The sequence below is a fragment of the Tachypleus tridentatus genome, chromosome 5 (assembly GCF_004210375.1).
Source record: "Tachypleus tridentatus isolate NWPU-2018 chromosome 5, ASM421037v1, whole genome shotgun sequence".
In the NCBI taxonomy this organism is placed as follows: Eukaryota; Metazoa; Arthropoda; class Merostomata; order Xiphosura; family Limulidae; genus Tachypleus; species Tachypleus tridentatus.
The window spans coordinates 29906599-29923770 of NC_134829.1; the positions used below are offsets into that span (position 1 = coordinate 29906599).

The 17172-nt window shown below is 30.8% G+C and overlaps 1 protein-coding gene across 2 annotated transcripts; it reads right to left on the reverse strand.

Annotated features, from left to right (window-relative positions):
* Window positions 1-2499: 2499 nt before the first annotated feature.
* On the reverse strand, window positions 2500-14033 carry LOC143250828 (ER membrane protein complex subunit 4-like). Of its 2 annotated transcripts, none has more exons than XM_076501886.1 (5): window positions 13949-14033; window positions 11511-11622; window positions 6668-6821; window positions 5356-5513; window positions 2500-2644 (listed from the first exon to the last, which is right to left on the reverse strand). In XM_076501886.1, the coding sequence occupies exons 3-5, from the start codon at window positions 6777-6779 to the stop codon at window positions 2606-2608; spliced, it is 309 nt and encodes a 102-aa protein (XP_076358001.1). In that variant the 5' UTR covers window positions 6780-6821; window positions 11511-11622; window positions 13949-14033; the 3' UTR covers window positions 2500-2605. The 2 variants fall into 2 exon arrangements, with proteins under 2 accessions (XP_076358001.1, XP_076358002.1); XM_076501887.1 differs by lacking the exon at window positions 13949-14033 and adding an exon at window positions 13698-13819.
* Between the last annotated feature and the right edge of the window lie 3139 nt (window positions 14034-17172).

The following is a 17172-nucleotide window of genomic DNA, read 5'->3' on the forward strand; positions in this document are numbered from 1 at the left end:
GATTTGACTGCTTAATAAATGGTTTAGCACTTCACAACAGCGTATCCAAAACTTTCTCGGTTTACGGCGCCCTTTGTGTCTCAGCAATTTTTTTCACGTCGCCCACAGGCAAAAAGGAAAACCAATTTTGTTTTGTAGTTGTAGACTATAACGCCATCTCTTAGCAATAAATTGCATAAATATTATTTACTGATCTTCATCCTCATGGACGTAACATTGAACTATCATTTTCTTATGAATAGAAAGACATATTTTAATTTTTTTAGTATTATACATTCATTTGTAAAAATATTCTTTAACTGACAAGTGCAGTTTGTTTCTCAACCTTTTCAATACGATGGACAGTTGTGATATCTCTCTAGCTTGTGAGAGTAAAAAATGAATATTGTGACGATTTATACTCCAGTATCTAGGCCAGGTGAGTTAAGGCGTTTGAGTCGTAATCTGAGGGTCGCGGGTTCGAACCACTTGCTCTTTCAGCCGTGGTGGCGTTATAATGTAACAGTTAATCCCATCATTTGTTGGAAAAACTAACCCAAGAGTTGGTGGTGCTCGTTTAGCTTTGCGCGAAATTCACAAACAAACAAACTTGAGTATATTTTCAGTTTTCTCTCGTTTGTTTGTGAAGTTACAATCACCGGCAAGGTGACTTTGACTGGACCCACACCTGTATGCGGACTGGTGGTATAGAAACTAGCCAATTATTAATGGATTACCAACTTTTAACACTACTTTATTCTGATCTTAAAAACTGAACAGTTATTGAACTATAAATAGATTTCAAATAACCAATAATCATTTTAAGTGTGTGCTAGTAAAATGTATATAATATCACAACGACATTGATTGAATGTTTAACTGTGTGGACGTGACGCCATCTTTTGACAACATACTATAACAATATTGCAATTGTCTGCACCATTTCTATCATAAAAACAGAAAACTAGTCTCAACGTATTTATGACCGCTTACAAACATAATTAATGGACACGTACACAGTTATGATTCCTCTCGAAATTACTATCCCAAATCTATCGTCACGTTCTTTAGTTGCCTAAATATTTGACACATAAACATAACGCTTATCTTAAAAATTAATTGTAAGGTGAACGTAACTAATCACTCACTATATTTTTGCTTTATCAAGAGACAAGAAGATGCGACAGAAGTAATTAAAGTATGTGGTTATCCTTTTGTGTCGTGTAAAAAACGCATACTTTGTAATTTGTCTTTCGTTTTGTCTTTATTATTCAGGAAGACGAGTTACATTGAATACTCATATTTTCACCTTTTTGTATTTAAGTTGCCCGTTTTTTTCCGACCACATAAAAAATACAAAACTTGTTTTTGCGTCTCCGTCATCATTAAAACAATGATTTTTATCAACGTGTCCGAACCCTATAGTTTAAAAATTAAACTACTGTGCATCTCATTTTGTTTGTAAAGCAATAAAATTTGATACTGAAAAGAAAACAGTTATATTGAAAGAAACAAACATTTAAATAAGTGTGGTACATAAAATTTTAAATACAAACGTGCCTTTATTGTTTGTTCACCTAAACAACACTTTGTCCATATAATGAAATAAATGGTCAGGCCAGACACTCCCGTAGTTCATTAGGAATTGCATCTAATTTTGAACTGTGGACCAAAGGGAAGAAAACCAGTTGGTACAAACTTCCACCTGCAGCTGATACTCTTAATTTAATAATACAAACGACAGTAACTCTTATTATACACTACAGCCAAACATGTTAAGTATATTTACCGACAATCCTCAGATTCCCATTTCAATTCCTCACCATTAGACCATATATATAGTTACATTTCAGCAACCCTTATTATGAAATACTATTTTTTTTTTTAGACAATATGAAAGAAAGAATAAAATAAGTTGTGTTTAAACAGCAAAATACAATTCTCAGACATTTTTCCTGAATTACAAAGATATTCAAATTTAGTACTTTGCATGAACATGTAAGATCAAAACCAATAAAGCAAGTGTAAATAAAGGCTTGAAAAATATAACACTAATATCATTTCACAATGTAACATTTATTTATTTTAACATTTTTAACACTATATACAATATAACATCATTAAATCGGATTATCAGATAATGGAGTAACATTTAATATCATCTGATGAAACAAATTATAATTAATCTAATTCTTTTAATAAAAGCATTTTATTTTAGAAACTGCAAAAACAGAAGGTGTTTTTTATATAAAATCAATTACATGATTTTCTTGTGTTAAACCTATTAATGTTCAACACTCCATAGGATATAGATTATTTTTTTAGAGTTATAAACTCAAGCAGGTGTTTTACTGCTCTAGGTTTTATCAACATAAAAGCATGTCATTATCCATATCAATTTAAAATTTAGATTATGACTTCTGTAATACACAGTGGTCAACATCTAAGATCCTATGCATAAACTTCCATTTTCCTCATAACAGAAAAGGATTTAAAAATAAAATCAAAGATATAACAAAACAGGTGTTTAAATTCTTTATTTAAATATATTCTACTATCTGTAGCAATGAATACAGCATTTAAAATATTGTACTCAATTCATAGTTTTCTCTTAAAAAGAAAACATTTAACTTCTGAAGAATCCACCACCAGTAAATTCCATTCTCTGAAATAGAGAAAAATACACAAAATAAGCAGTGAAATTATAAAAATTATTGAAACTGGCAACAAGGAATTTTTCATTGAGAAGAAATGGTTTAGTTGTAGAGAAAAATGAATTTTTTTGGTAATAACAATGATTATTAGGCCAGATATATTTTGCAAAAAATATTGAAAAAACACAATACTAAGATATCTAATCACTTGATAAATATTTATAATAAAAAAAATCCAATTCCTAAAACGCTTGAAAAGACAAATTGACAAATAGATACATTTAATATATAAATTAAAAAGAAAATAAAAATACCAAAATATCAAGTGATTGTAATTATAAACATTCACATACCTAAACTAAAACTACTTGAATGATATAGACATTACTTCTGTATGCTACTGTTTTTATAATAAAAATGTGCAAGGTTAGATTTAGATATCCACTATCCATCTCACATTGGATAAACTTACATCATGCATTATTACGATAAGTTTATTGGAAACAGTTAACATTTCATATGTACTTTTGGCTGCTACAGTTCTACCAAATGTTCTAGTTTATTTTTTGTTTTGTTTTTGAATTTCATGTAAAGCTACACAAGGGCTATCTATGCTAGCTGTCCCTAATTTAGCAGTGTAAGACTAGAGAGAAGACAGCTAGTCATCACCAACTCTTGGGCTACTCTTTTACCAATGAATAGTGGGATTGACCATACATTATAACGCCCCCATGGCTGAAAAGGTGAGTACGTTTGGTGTGACGGGGATTCGAGCCTGTAACCCTCAGATTAGCATTCAAGTGCCTTAACCACCAGGACATGCTGGGCCTAACTGTTCTAGTACTCAATGAAAATGATATTCTCTGTTTGACTTGATATAGCAATTAACATTTTCCTGTGAAAGATTCAAAACAGAGAAGATAAAACTGACCATTTTAAACCATACTAATGGTACTTATTCAAATTATATACAAACAGGCAGTTTAGGTTGATTAAAAAAAAGGAATTATTTATAGTAAGACAGAACTGTTATGTTTAATGAACCCACCACCTAAATCATTATTTGATGAAAGTGTACATCTGTCTCTGCTTACAACTAGTGAAATACTGTCACCAAATGTAATACATATTCTTAGGAATCCCACAGAACTGAGATCTGTCTGTAGGAAGAGGAGGGAGTGGAATTTGGTTCTCACATCTCTGTCTTTCCTGTGCATTTAAATGGTGGGTCAGCTAGGTACCATTACTGATACTCTAGCACAGGGTTATTGACAAAGCAGTCTGGATGTGTTTTAAAACTGTTAATAATGATACAAGTCAGAAGCATAATCTTCTCAAAGTTTATTACTACAAATAGTAAAATATCTTGACGACAATCAGACAATGGCACACAAATCAGCTCAGAATTGTTGGAACACAATAAGAAGACAACTTCTCTAGCTGAAACACAATCAGAAAAAAACAACTTTTCTAGCTTTATTTATTTTCAGTCTTCTAGCATTTAGCAACAACAGCACTATTATTAAATTATGGCTAACTTTGAAACATCTTGGTGGATGCAGTGAAGATAGCCCAACTGCAATGAATAACAAATAAAAAACATTTAAGAAACTTAACTTCTGTTTCTCCTTGACTGAAACAACCATCTAAGTTTCAGGAGCAGTTTTGGAAAAACTTGCTAACTCCAGGGGTCTAATGTAATACGTGGTGACCAGCAAAGTTTAAAGTGGTGCACAAAAATCTAAATTTGTAATACTCTTTGGTGACAACACTTTTACTTTATAGCATTAGAGAGCATTTCAACATACACTGATCATGAGCTGAAAATGTTTGAAATGATGCTAACATGAAAGAGTACAATTGATGCTAGCCATGGCATAGGCATGTACAGGCTTCAGGCAAAGAAAGAAACTGTACAGGTAATCAGACATGTATAGGCTTCAGGCAAAGAATATGGTATAAGTATTTGGGTATGTACAGTGTTCAGGTATTGAGGAAAATGGTGTGAGCAACTGGGTATGTACAGGATTCAGGTATAGAGGAAAATGGTGTAAGCAATTGGGTATGTACAGGGTTCAGGTATAGAGGAAAATGGTGTGAGCAACTGGGTATGTACAGGGTGCAGGTATAGAGGAAAATGGTGTGAGCAACTGGGTATGTACAGGGTTCAGGTATAGAGGAAAATGGTGTGAGCAGTTAGTTATTTACAAGTTTCATGTATGAAGGAAAAGAAAACAACCTTCCTTTAGAAAATTTAGAATAATGACACCATTACAACATAAATAAAATTTGCCTGAGTTTAATAACAATTTGGTTCCAAAAAATGAAAATATATTCTGTAATAGAGAAAAAGTTCTCTTTCAGGTCCTAGAATAACAAGTGTATAATTTAACCTCTTCAAAAGTTTGAGCCATATTTTTATCACCAGAATGTTGAAGGTTTTACAAGGCAGGGGGAGCTGTATTGCCATTGCCCAAAGAGGACACATAAATAAAACTAAAAATTAATGCCAATTATATTTTTTTTCTTTCTGACTTAATTTACCGAGAACCACTTAGTCCAATTTTAAATAATGTTTTGGTTTTCTGCCTAAAGTTCATGTTTTACACAAAATTAACATGAAAACTAAACTACAGAAGATAAAGTTCATGTTTTACACAAAATTAACATGAAAACTAAACTACAGAAGACAAGTTTACAGTTTTTGTTGTTACTATCATACCTGCTGTGGCTCCACAAAGTCTAACCAGTCTGATGCATGTGTAGGTAACAAACCCATCGAAGAACATTTGTACAATGCAACTGCTAAACAAACTAGATTTCCAAATAGATACACAACTTTTTGGAAGAAAGCTTGGCTCCCTTCTATGAGTTTAAAGGCTAGTGACAAAACGAAAAAATAGAAAAGATAAATAAATATAATATAAAAAATAACAATGTAATTTTGTTGGATTTTATCAGAATAACTAATATTAAGAATCTCTTCCAATCCTAATCTAGACATGCCAGATATGTGAATTAGAATAAGTGAAACCCAACTTAGCTCATTTGAAACCACTGTTTTAAGAAATTGAGCTATTAAACAGTTCAAAAAGTGAAGCTCACCTAACTCCATACATCCGAGCAAATGCTACAAACATCCAACTTGAATATCTCGATTTATTTATAGAAATGTGACAGCATCCAAAAACATTTATGTATTTTAGGCTGAAAGCCATGTTATTATCCATATTTTTATAAACAGAATGAAAATTTTATAAGGTATGGTGATAATTATTAGGACATCATAATAATAACTCATGCAAAACATTATGGGTTTTAAAAGTTAAACATAAAACATCTAAATTAGAGAAAAGTTGAAAGAGTACAACTGATTTAAACATACAGAATCTGAACTAATGTACGGTTAAAATATCATTCAGCTTCCTTGAACCTACATCTGTAACCTACAGTTGTAACATGATGTTCGCCACTTGAACATATATCTAAGCTAGTGTTCATTTGAAACATTATGTAGTTCCCCTGAACATACAACATTAACACTGTCAGTGACTTATAATCAAATTATATGATCTTAATATCAGGAATTTTATTAAATTTGTGATGACAAGAAACCCACTTAAAGTAAAAATATATCTCAGGATGGGTGTTTCAACTTAAGAAGATTGAAACACTGTTCTCTGCTTTATTAATAAAAGTGTTAATACCCATACCACCCATCCTGAGATATAATCTTATTAAATGTAATTCATATATCTCTACAAAACATGTTACAAGCCCACTGGATGAGAGGTTAAACAGAACACTTCCTGTACTTTGAAACAACTTCCAATGACCAGGTGACAAACTAAACATGTTTCTCCATATTAACACCAACAAATAAATAGGGAAACAGCACAACTAACAAAATGTAAACTTTAAAGGAAGCAAAATATTTGAAATTAAAAACAAACAAACTAGTTAACTTAGTATCAGTTTGAAAAAACAAAACAATCTTACACTGTTCCACAATTTCTGTCAGTAAAAATACTTACTAGACTGTATCGTAATCAGTGCTTTCACTGGGCGAAGGAATAACATTCCCACCATCATGATTGGAAATATAGAGATTGAATTTCCTGCCATGTACATTATAAAGAGGTTCATGGGGACCTGTTTGAGGGGTGCAAGAGCAATGTCCCAGGATTTCTGTTAAAATAAAAAAAAAAATTAAGTGCAATAATAGTGAACATGAATTGGTTTAGGAGTCTGAGAAGAGAGAAAACTTAGTGTTTAAGCTATAGTTCTTGGTCAGAGATTAACATCTGATTCATATCTTACAAAACAAGAAAATGAGCAAGGCTTTGTTTTCTTATTTCTAACAATTTACAGATGTTATCACACATTTAAAGGTGTTCCTTGTGATGCAAGCAACATAAATATTGTTACAAGAAGAGCACAGTAGTCACAGAATTTTCAGAATGGTTTGACTAACCATTTCTGAATTATGGATGGTTTTGATATTTTTCGGCTTTATGAAAAATTAAGTCTTGCAGTGTTAAACAAAGGCTCCTTTTCTTTATATTAAATTTTTACAATACATTTGATGTAACTTTACATGGAACACATTTGTGAACTAATGTCTTTAACACAAACTGAAGCCCACAACCTTCCAATACAACTGAAATTTTTAATGCTGTACAATTATGTTTTCTAGAATATTCTATTGTTATTAAGTCTGGGAGTTGTTAGATATTAACAGTGATTTCACATGCTAGACATCCATAATTTTACAGAACCTAATTTTAAATCATTCCTGATTGTTTGTTTATTGGCTAACACTTTTACCAAAACTTAACTGGTCAAAAAGCAGGCAACTGTCACACTTTTTGTGAAAATTGGACCCACAGTTGGCCACAAAACAAATGCTGACATACTATCAGCATTCAGTGAATAAGTGTACTGATCTTGTTAATGTTGACACAGGAAAAGAAAATGATTTGCAAATGCAAAATGTATACATGTGGTAATTGTGGGAAATATTCTCAGTGTCAGTGTGGATGAACTGGTTTAGATCCAGAGGTCAAAATGGCATGATAACCAGGGGAGAAACAGCCACAGAACAAATTAAAGGTATGAAGAAAGAAAAAAATGGTAGGAGTTATTATATTATTCCTTTGGAGAGTGATAAAGACAAAATGTCTAGTGATACTTCAGAGGATCACTTAGAGTTTGTGACACTAAAGAAACTATGCAAATCATCCAAGAACTTAAGTGTGAAAGCAGTGTTCAAGACGACATTGTAATACTCCAGTAGGGTGCAGGATTGATGTATATTCAATTCGGCAGTTCTTTGGTATCAAATCCACAGCAACGTTAAACTTTCCAACTGAAGAAGCTCGACAGAAGACATCAAGTTTCAGTGCTCTTGACAAGAACAATTGATTCCTTGTGTTCTGATTGACCATATTAAAGATTCTACACACCATGTTACACCCAGAATATCCAGATGGTCTTATGAACATGATTGGAAACAATATTTTTAAGAAATCTGATGATACAAAACTATTCTCATCTACTAATGATGTGCAATAAACTCTGCCAAAGAAATGTATTCAGAGAAAAATTATACTTACATTGTAATGTTAGTTTATCACATTCAAAGAAGTGAAAGAGAGACTGAGGATTGGAGAACAAGCTTTTGGAACAGCTAGATGGCACTTTTGTCAACAGAATTCTGGATTTTAACTAGAACCTACAGTATGATCTGCCAAGAATTACTGAAAGCAGTAGAGTACCATAGATCATGGTGATGAAAATTATCCTACTAATGCCAAAGTCTTCATATTCTCTGAAAACATAGAACAAGAATTGGAACAAACAGCCAAGATCATGGCAAACTGTGCTTGATCTGAGCCAAGAGACCAAGCAGATAAGTCAACACCACAAGTACACCTTTTAAGTTTACTGCTGTGTACTATGGAAGTCAAAAACTTTTTTCATAAAACTGTGTAGAACTTTAGTTTAACATGAAAACACTGAAAACAGTTTTACTTGATTCTAGAACGATGTTATATATTAAGGTCTCCCATACAACCCACATCCTGGGTGCCTGGCCTGTGGAAGCAGAGTTAAAATAAAAACATTATAATTATTATAAGTAACCTTGAAGTTTTTGGAACAAACTCATTCACCTTCAAATCAAATTTCTCAAACCAATTCATGCTCAAAACTAAATGACACAACACATAACACACACAAAAACTGATCAACATAAGAAGTGATAACAGAACTATGTTTAATTATTAATATTTTTTCTACACATTTTGGATACATTGATTTGTTATCAAAACAGTATTACAGCTCTACATTGGATAAGAAACTCAATTTACTAATATTTGAATAGGTTTTAAATAAAATAAAAATCATAAAATTGGACAAAAAACTATTAGCAAAAAAAGATCACATCAAACACCATTTTAAAAAAATTTCTTACATTTACTAACCTGATGTATCCATTTTGTTTTCCTTTAACAGTTGCTTAAATATGGGCTTCATGTTTTATTGACAAGCTGCTTAATGACACCATTTTAATTGCACATACAACAATATATGTAAAGTTTTTTATATTGCCATAAATGAGTTTTACCTGGTACACTGTTGATCAAAACTCTTACCAAATGTAAAATTTCTGTCTGTCATCAGTTAGTAAAATAATGAAATATTAAATTCAAAACTTATTAAACAATGCTAACTTCTGGTAGTTAAATAAAACAATATTTGAGAGAGTTAAATGATCTGGAAAAGTCATATCTCAATTATATGAAATCAATAACTGGTATAAAACATCAAAACAAGGAAAGTAAGATTTTTTGTTTAAAACTTTCTAGCATATATTAGAAAACTTATTACAAACCTCAACATATTAGTATTGCTTTTTTAAAAATTAGTCACTTTCACACTAAATATAACTATGACTTGGATACCTAACTATCATGTCAAGGAAGGTTTAAGTTTTTCAGGAATGTGTGACCTATGGATATCTGATTACTTGTATATTGACCTCTTTGCATTTTAACTTGTTTTATTTGTGACTCCTTGACTTATCGTTCACTTCTTACGTGAGAAACGAACCAACAACTACAAGATGTTTGGATTAGTTAAGATTCTAGCAGGTTGTGTTTATAGCTCAATAACTGACATTTCTTTTATTTTGCAAACTTATCTGAGACAGTTTTGATGTCTACAACTTCCATGAGAACATCACACTTAACTACTTTAATTGTGAAAACTATTGTGGTAATTTTGATGTTTCATAGTTCAGGACAATGACATTCTTAACATTTCTTACCTCAAAAACTAATCTCTGCAAGAGCTGTGACACTTCACATCAGCAGCACAGTAACAAAATTCTAACTTCTTTGACACTGAAAACTAATCTTTGTGAGAGGGTTGATGCTTATAACTTCAAGACAATGGCATTTAACATCCTTAATTTTCAATATCAACATGTTAAAGTCGTCTTAATTTTTCTGCTTTCAATCTGACTTAAATGGTTTGTTCTAAAAGGAACAAGTTCATCCTTAAAGAAATTAAACTAACTAAATGGACAAAGAGAATTAATAAATCAATATAAACTTTCAACTAATACAACCTATGTACATAGAACAAAACTTAATCCTAACAATCAAGTTTAATGTGCCAAGTAAGTTTAGTCTTGTAAAAACTAGAATACCCGAGGATAACAAAACCTTGTCAAAATGTTGTACATTTATAATAGACTTTTTTATTACCCAGTCAATCCATCTCAAAGCTTTTTTCTAAAAAATGGGTTCTTCATTGTCCAACTAAAATGCACTTTTTAATCAATTGGGTACCCTCACTGTTAACAATACTTTGGGCCATAACAATTAGCTTCAGCATATATATATCTAACATGTTCAGTACGTTGAAAGATACCAATAACAACTAACACACATATCTAAATAGTGATACTAAACAAAAGTAGGCTTTTGATGTTTAAGGTCAGAATCTACAAGTCATCAATATAGCAATTACATGCCCAGTTCAGTAAATCCTCATGTAGCTTGAAACTTACGAATACTCTTGAACTGTTGTATATACTGTGTAGTGAGGTTTAAACACAATTGTTTAAAAATTTGATAGATGTCTCACGACAATTTTGAAGATGTACAAATAATGATCACATTTTAACCAACTTCTGTGAAAGTTACCAGATGTACAAGAACAACTTTGTGAAGTTTCACATTGATATTAATTAAAATCAGGTAATCTATACTGCAGTAATTTAACTTTTCATGAAAGCTATTCCACAACTAGTCTAGATGTTAAAAAATACAAGAGGAATATGAGCTAAAGCATGCATGTCAAGCTGGACATTAACTTCATAAAAATGTTACAATACAAACTTCACAAGCAATCTTAACTCTTGGTTCAGTCATCTAACCACTACTGACATCACTACCTTGAACCTTGACCAACTCTAATTATCTTGACAACTGACCAACTTTGCATACCTCTATCTTCACTCTTGTCTAACTTTATAATTTTTACTTGTATTACCCTAAATTTCTTTCCATAGTTTACAAAAGGGCTTCAACTATGATAGCACTATACTTGAATTTCTTAAAAGTTTAGGCTTAGCACTTTCATTAATCTTTATGTAATTTCAATGTTGTACCTAGAAGAGACATACAAGTCAATCTTGTAACAACAACAAAATCAGAGGAGATTCACATTATAACAAGAGAGCATGTAGCTGTTCATAAAAGAAGTTAAAATAAATAAAATATATAATAAACATTTTGTATTCTAATACATCAAGACAACTTATTAGTCAAGCTAAGCCTTAAAGAGCTTAATATACACATTTCTTACCTTCACAATAAGACTGGCATCAGTTTCTTTGCTGGCCTCAACATGGGCTTGTCCAAGAGAAGAGCTGTATCCTGGTGGTGAGGCTAATTCAATCTGTCTTTCTGACTTTGCTCTGGAAGGTTCATAGAAAGATATTGTAAAGATCAAAACATTGCTAAGTGAACATGAGAGTGCATCTCTTTGTGGAGCAGTATCTTTGCCAATCTTCCTCTTGACAGTAACTTGCAAGTTAATAGCATAGCATCACAAAAGTAACAAAGTTGTATAAGATGATTCAGATTTGTAAACTTGAAACTTTTGTGGCTGATAGATAGTAATGATATTGCAAATTCACTAAACATAACATGGATAACCATACAAGTTGTTCACTCTAAAGTGGCCCAAGTACATTTTTTAAAATACCTAGCATAAAAGAAGTCTTTCAAGCTCTAGCTGATAGTTGGATTGAAAGACTCACTTCTGAGAAATTCATTTATTGGTGACACTGTATGGTATTACACAGACTGGCTATTTTAACTCTGGCATATATTTGTAAGGAACTCCAACTATTTGGATGTGTGAATTAAACTGACTAATGGCCATGTAATGATTCAGATGTCGTTTGATATTTATAAATTCAAAGCTGTAATCATTTCATGTTAAATAAAGAATAATAGGTTAAGGATGTTTTAAATTTTCTTCCTTGACTATACTATTATAAGAAGAAAATTCACATAGGTGTGTGAGTGGAAGGAGGAACAGTCTCAGCTTGAAATACATATGATCATTTGGGCAAATTTAGAAGTAAAAAATATGGTGATTTGGGCCATTTTCACCCTTAATTTGAAAAAAAACTTCACAACCTCATTTGAGGAAAAAATAGCCCATCCTTCACTGAAAAATTCCTCATACATCTATAGACATTCAACAGAGCATCTTTGGGTTGAACACCACCACTGTAATCATCTGCTGACATCTGCAAACCAAAGACTAGACCATAAATAACAAAGGGAAATAATACTCTTAATCTTATTAATATCTACTTTGTCATGGAGAATGAACTTTTAGAATGTAAAAGAAAAATGCACAAATGTAACTAAATACATTTTACAATATGATAAATTAGTGTTGAAGGGGTTATTTAACAATAGAACTGATTTTTTTCCTAAAAAATAAAGAATAAGTTAAATTCTTTACTTTTCTCATGGATAGGAGTAAAAGACTGCCTAGATAGACCGAATGGTCTCTTACAGTCCAATTGTTATGTTAGAATTGACATTTTTTTTATTTTATTCCTTATATTTCAAAAGTAGTCACAACAAAGACCAGAGAGTCTGATAATGATGGAACTTTTGAACTACGAAAATTAAAAAACTCGTTTGTTAATGGTACAGTTGTAAATAATAAAAGATGCAACATTGTACTGGAATTTAAGTCAACTCTTTATTATCTTCTTATTTCAGAATAGCTATATATATATATATCACACTGAGAAGTGAATGTATTGGTATGTCTTGTGCAGAATTTTTCAAAAAGCATACCATTTTTACATAGTGTTCTGCAAATCTGCTATATTTAAGCTATATGGAAAAATCGAGTGTTTGGTAAAGAACAAAAATTATTTACATAGTTTTAGAAAAAGATCATGCTATACTCCTTTTGGATTATAAGAAAAATAACAGGTATTTTCCTTTTTTTTTTTTAGAAAATCAAAATATTTCAGATAGACATAACAAAATATGGTAAAAATCTGGGATAATATTTCTACAATTAATTTAATATATAAAATTTGCATTTTCTATTTATATACTATTAAAATAGTATGATTTTACAATATATGATTTAAAATTACATTGTGATGCAACTTTCACAAAAGTCCTACGAATTTCATCACATTTGGCAATATATAATGTTCTATATCCACAGAGCCTTTGTAGTTTATACTAATTAAACCATAAATATAGTTGAACACATAAGAGTTACAGTCAGAAATAAACTTATCAAACCTTACTTTAAATGCACTTTAACCATACTAATAAACTGACTGAGGTTTAATACTGAACAATTTTGTTTATTCTATCACACAAGAATTGTTTGGAATGGTCTCTTTTTACAGTGTTAGCAATTATATATATTATAAAATATTACATATTACACTTTCAGTTAAATAATGTTTATTTATCCATTTCCTAATAGGTCTATACTTACGCATCAAACTCAATTAAACTCTTAAATCATATCCTCTGGTAGAATTGATTTAAATCTTACTGTGCGTAATTCAAAATCTCACGCGCAATAAATTTAATATTATTATTATAAATATTGTTTGCACATCTCACAAGAGGGCGAGCAAAATCTTGCACAAAAATAAATTGTAAACCTAAAGTAGTTCGTATCCCAAAGATACAATGTACGAGAACTAATAAAACAATAAAAATGTATATAAAAACAGTTCACACCTCTGAGGAAAGGAAAATGACCATTTATGACGGCGCGCAATACTCCGATTTTTCCTATCGACGCCATCGTCATAAACAAATATGGGTAACTAATCGCCACCTTTCGGCATATGTGAGTTTAAAACTTTTTTTTTTTGTTATTTTTGAACTGACAATATAGAAATTCAGTTTGTAATAGCATTTTAAAAAGGGAGAGGTTAAACATAAAATTTAAGACAAAATGTAAATTATTGTTATTTTATAGCATGTATAATTTAGCAGAATAAACATAATGTGATATCACAAGTTGTATTTATAAGTGAATTTATTGTCGTTTAGGTTTCTAGTTCCAGTAGAAATTGTATCTTTTTTTTTCTTTTATAAGTACAGTTGAAGGTTAAAATACAATTAAATATTCAAGCATTTTGTGCTTATTATTGAAACCAATTATATATTATCAAAATTCGACCTACCATTTTTCTCTTCAAATCATTAACTGTTTTTTGTAATGTTTTTTTAAAACTTTCTTTATCTGTCATCTTTCTTTAGGTGAATATCCATCATAGCCACTTCCACATCGACTTTATTTTATTTATTGCACTTAGAAACATAACTTTCCAGTGGCAAGAAATAGGAAAATACTGGTCGAATAAAGGGCAAAGAATGCTGAATAAATTGTTCAGTAAAAATCATTACTAATGTTTTATCTTCAAAAAATGGAAGTATTAATCCACATCTATCGTTCTAACATATTTTCAGTAATTTGAATATTTTTCGGACATTACATAACCCATATTTATTTGGTCTGGTTAAATCACAAACATTTATGACTAAATAATTTATGAAAAACACATCTAGTTCTCCAACTATAAAAACTATCTATAGTGTGTTATAATATAAAAAATATAAGGATATTGCCATCAATAAAATTAATGAGTACTATTTGATATATTTTTAAAATCATCTTTTAACAATGTGAGTTTTTAAGCACAAAAACAATTTGAACGTGCAAGACGGTAAGCCAAGTAATTTGAAACACAGACTTTAATGTTTGTCTATAAAAAATTGAATTCCCACACAAACTGTTGTAAAAAATTTCTATGTAACTTTACATTGGCGTTCTTGTTTCAAAAACCGATATAAACAGAGTTAACGATTTTAATTAAGTTTTTTCTATTGTTTAAAAGCACCACTGTAAAAATATTTCATATAAACATTAAATTCAAAACCTTAACACATTGAAGGCAAATACCCCCTTTTCATTTGCTATTGGGATTGAGGGTGAGAGTAATTAATTTATATTGTAGGTGGTGTTAATATTCGTCGAGAAAAATTAAAAGATGAATAAACTTTTTGTATTCACAAATTCTTTTTTACTATTTTATTTTGAATTCTCTCGCTTCATAAAATGATTCATTTGTTGTTGTTGTTTTCTGAATAAATAATCTTTTATTTTAAGTTAAAAAACGAATCGAAAAGCTTAAACATTTCTTTTTTCATAGAAAGTATTATTCTTCAAAAGAAGCGTAAAAGACCATTTAGTTTTAGTGCATAGATCTAACGAAGAAAAATTCGCTTTTAAAAGATCTCAAACTTTTTGGTTTTCGATGGTTTTGCTTCAAAACAACCATGTCCTTTCCCTCAAGGTACAGCGATAAGACTACAGACTTTTAACGCTAAAAATTGGGTTTTGTTACCCGTAGTGGGCACAGCACAGATAGCCCATTGTGTAACTTTGTACTTAATAACGAATAATAAAAATGGAAATGACTAAATAATTTTACGCATAATACGGAAAACAGTATAATTGTAGATAATCTCAAGTTGTAGTGCATTATACTTTTTTCTTTGATTCTTCCTACTCCTGTAGGCCCAGCAAGCCCAGGTGGTTAAGGCACTCGACTCGTAATCCGAGGGTCGTTGGTTCGAGTCCCTCTCACACCAAACATGCTCGACCTTTCAGCTGTGGGGGCATTATAATGTTACGGTCAATCCCAAGAGTTGGCGGTGGATGGTGATAACTAACTGCCTTCCTTCTAGTCTTACACTGCTAAATTAAGAACGGCTAGCGCAGATAGCCCTCGTGTAGCTTTGCGCGAATTTAAAAACAAACCAAACCTTTTCGTGTATAAGTTAAGTGTCAAAGATCCGACAGAAACAAAATTACATCAATCGAACTTAGTTCTCTTCATCTTAAGCTGAGAAAAAGGAGCATTAATTATGTTATAAACAAATATTTAAATGTTTTAGAAACATCAGTACCATGCTTACTTCAATAAAAAAGAATTATAAGACACCGAAATATATGCTAACCTGATAAATTAGAGGATTACGACTTTTCCATTCCATTACCGATGTTTTAAATGGGTTATATCATTATACAAAACATTCTCAAATTATTATGAGCCTTTAAAATATTGCGTTACTATCCAGATTTATACAGTAATTACAAAATTAAATTGGTTACTAAAATGTATGTCGTTTATAGGTTCTGGCCTCACGAAATATAATATGAAAATATCATGAGGCTTTGGTCGAACTATAAAAAATATAAAGAATCTTTAATTAATCACTAGACTGCAACTTTTCAGAAAAACAAAAACAACAACGAACACCAATACTGTAACTTGGAATATTCGGAATGCGAAACAAAATGGTTAGTAATTATATTAATTAATCCAAATAGAAATTTTTAAATAAAAAAAATTATGTGGAAGAAAAAGAAGACTTCTTTAATCATGTTCATTATTTATACCACAAGATTACAAGAATGGAATTAAATGCGAGAATAATTTGACAATATACTTTGTAAAATATATTCATAATGACCGTCACACACAAAACATGCTCGTCCTTTCAGACGTGGGAGCGTTATAATGTAACGACCAATCCCACTATGTGCGAAATTAAAATTCAATACCAACAACATATAGAATGTTAACGTTTGGATCAAATCGAAGAAGTATAATTTCCTACACATCAAATGTTTTGTAAATTACTAGTTTATATAATCGAGTTCAAAAGTTATCATGGAAGTACTCTTATCACCTAAACAAGTACCAAAATACCTTCAGATCCGTAGTAATACTATGAATAATTATAATTATATAATATTTAAACATAAAATTATTACTAATGCAAGGTGGGTCAACAAGATTTTAAAACAAAACTTTCCTTTGTGTCAAATTAGCAACTATAGAAATGTAATTTTTAATTATCTGTTCCATTTCTCTTCGACTGAATGT

Excerpts from the sequence above, each read along its gene's own strand:
- LOC143250828 (XM_076501886.1), bottom strand. The coding sequence starts at position 6,779 with ATGAACCTCTTTATAATGTACATGGCAGGAAATTCAATCTCTATATTT. Across the intron at positions 5,514-6,667 it reads ACTGATTACGATACAGTCTA|CCTTTAAACTCATAGAAGGG; the intron begins GTAAGTATTTTT and ends TTTTGTCACTAG. Across the intron at positions 2,645-5,355 it reads ACTTTGTGGAGCCACAGCAG|AGAATGGAATTTACTGGTGG; the intron begins GTATGATAGTAA and ends TCTCTATTTCAG.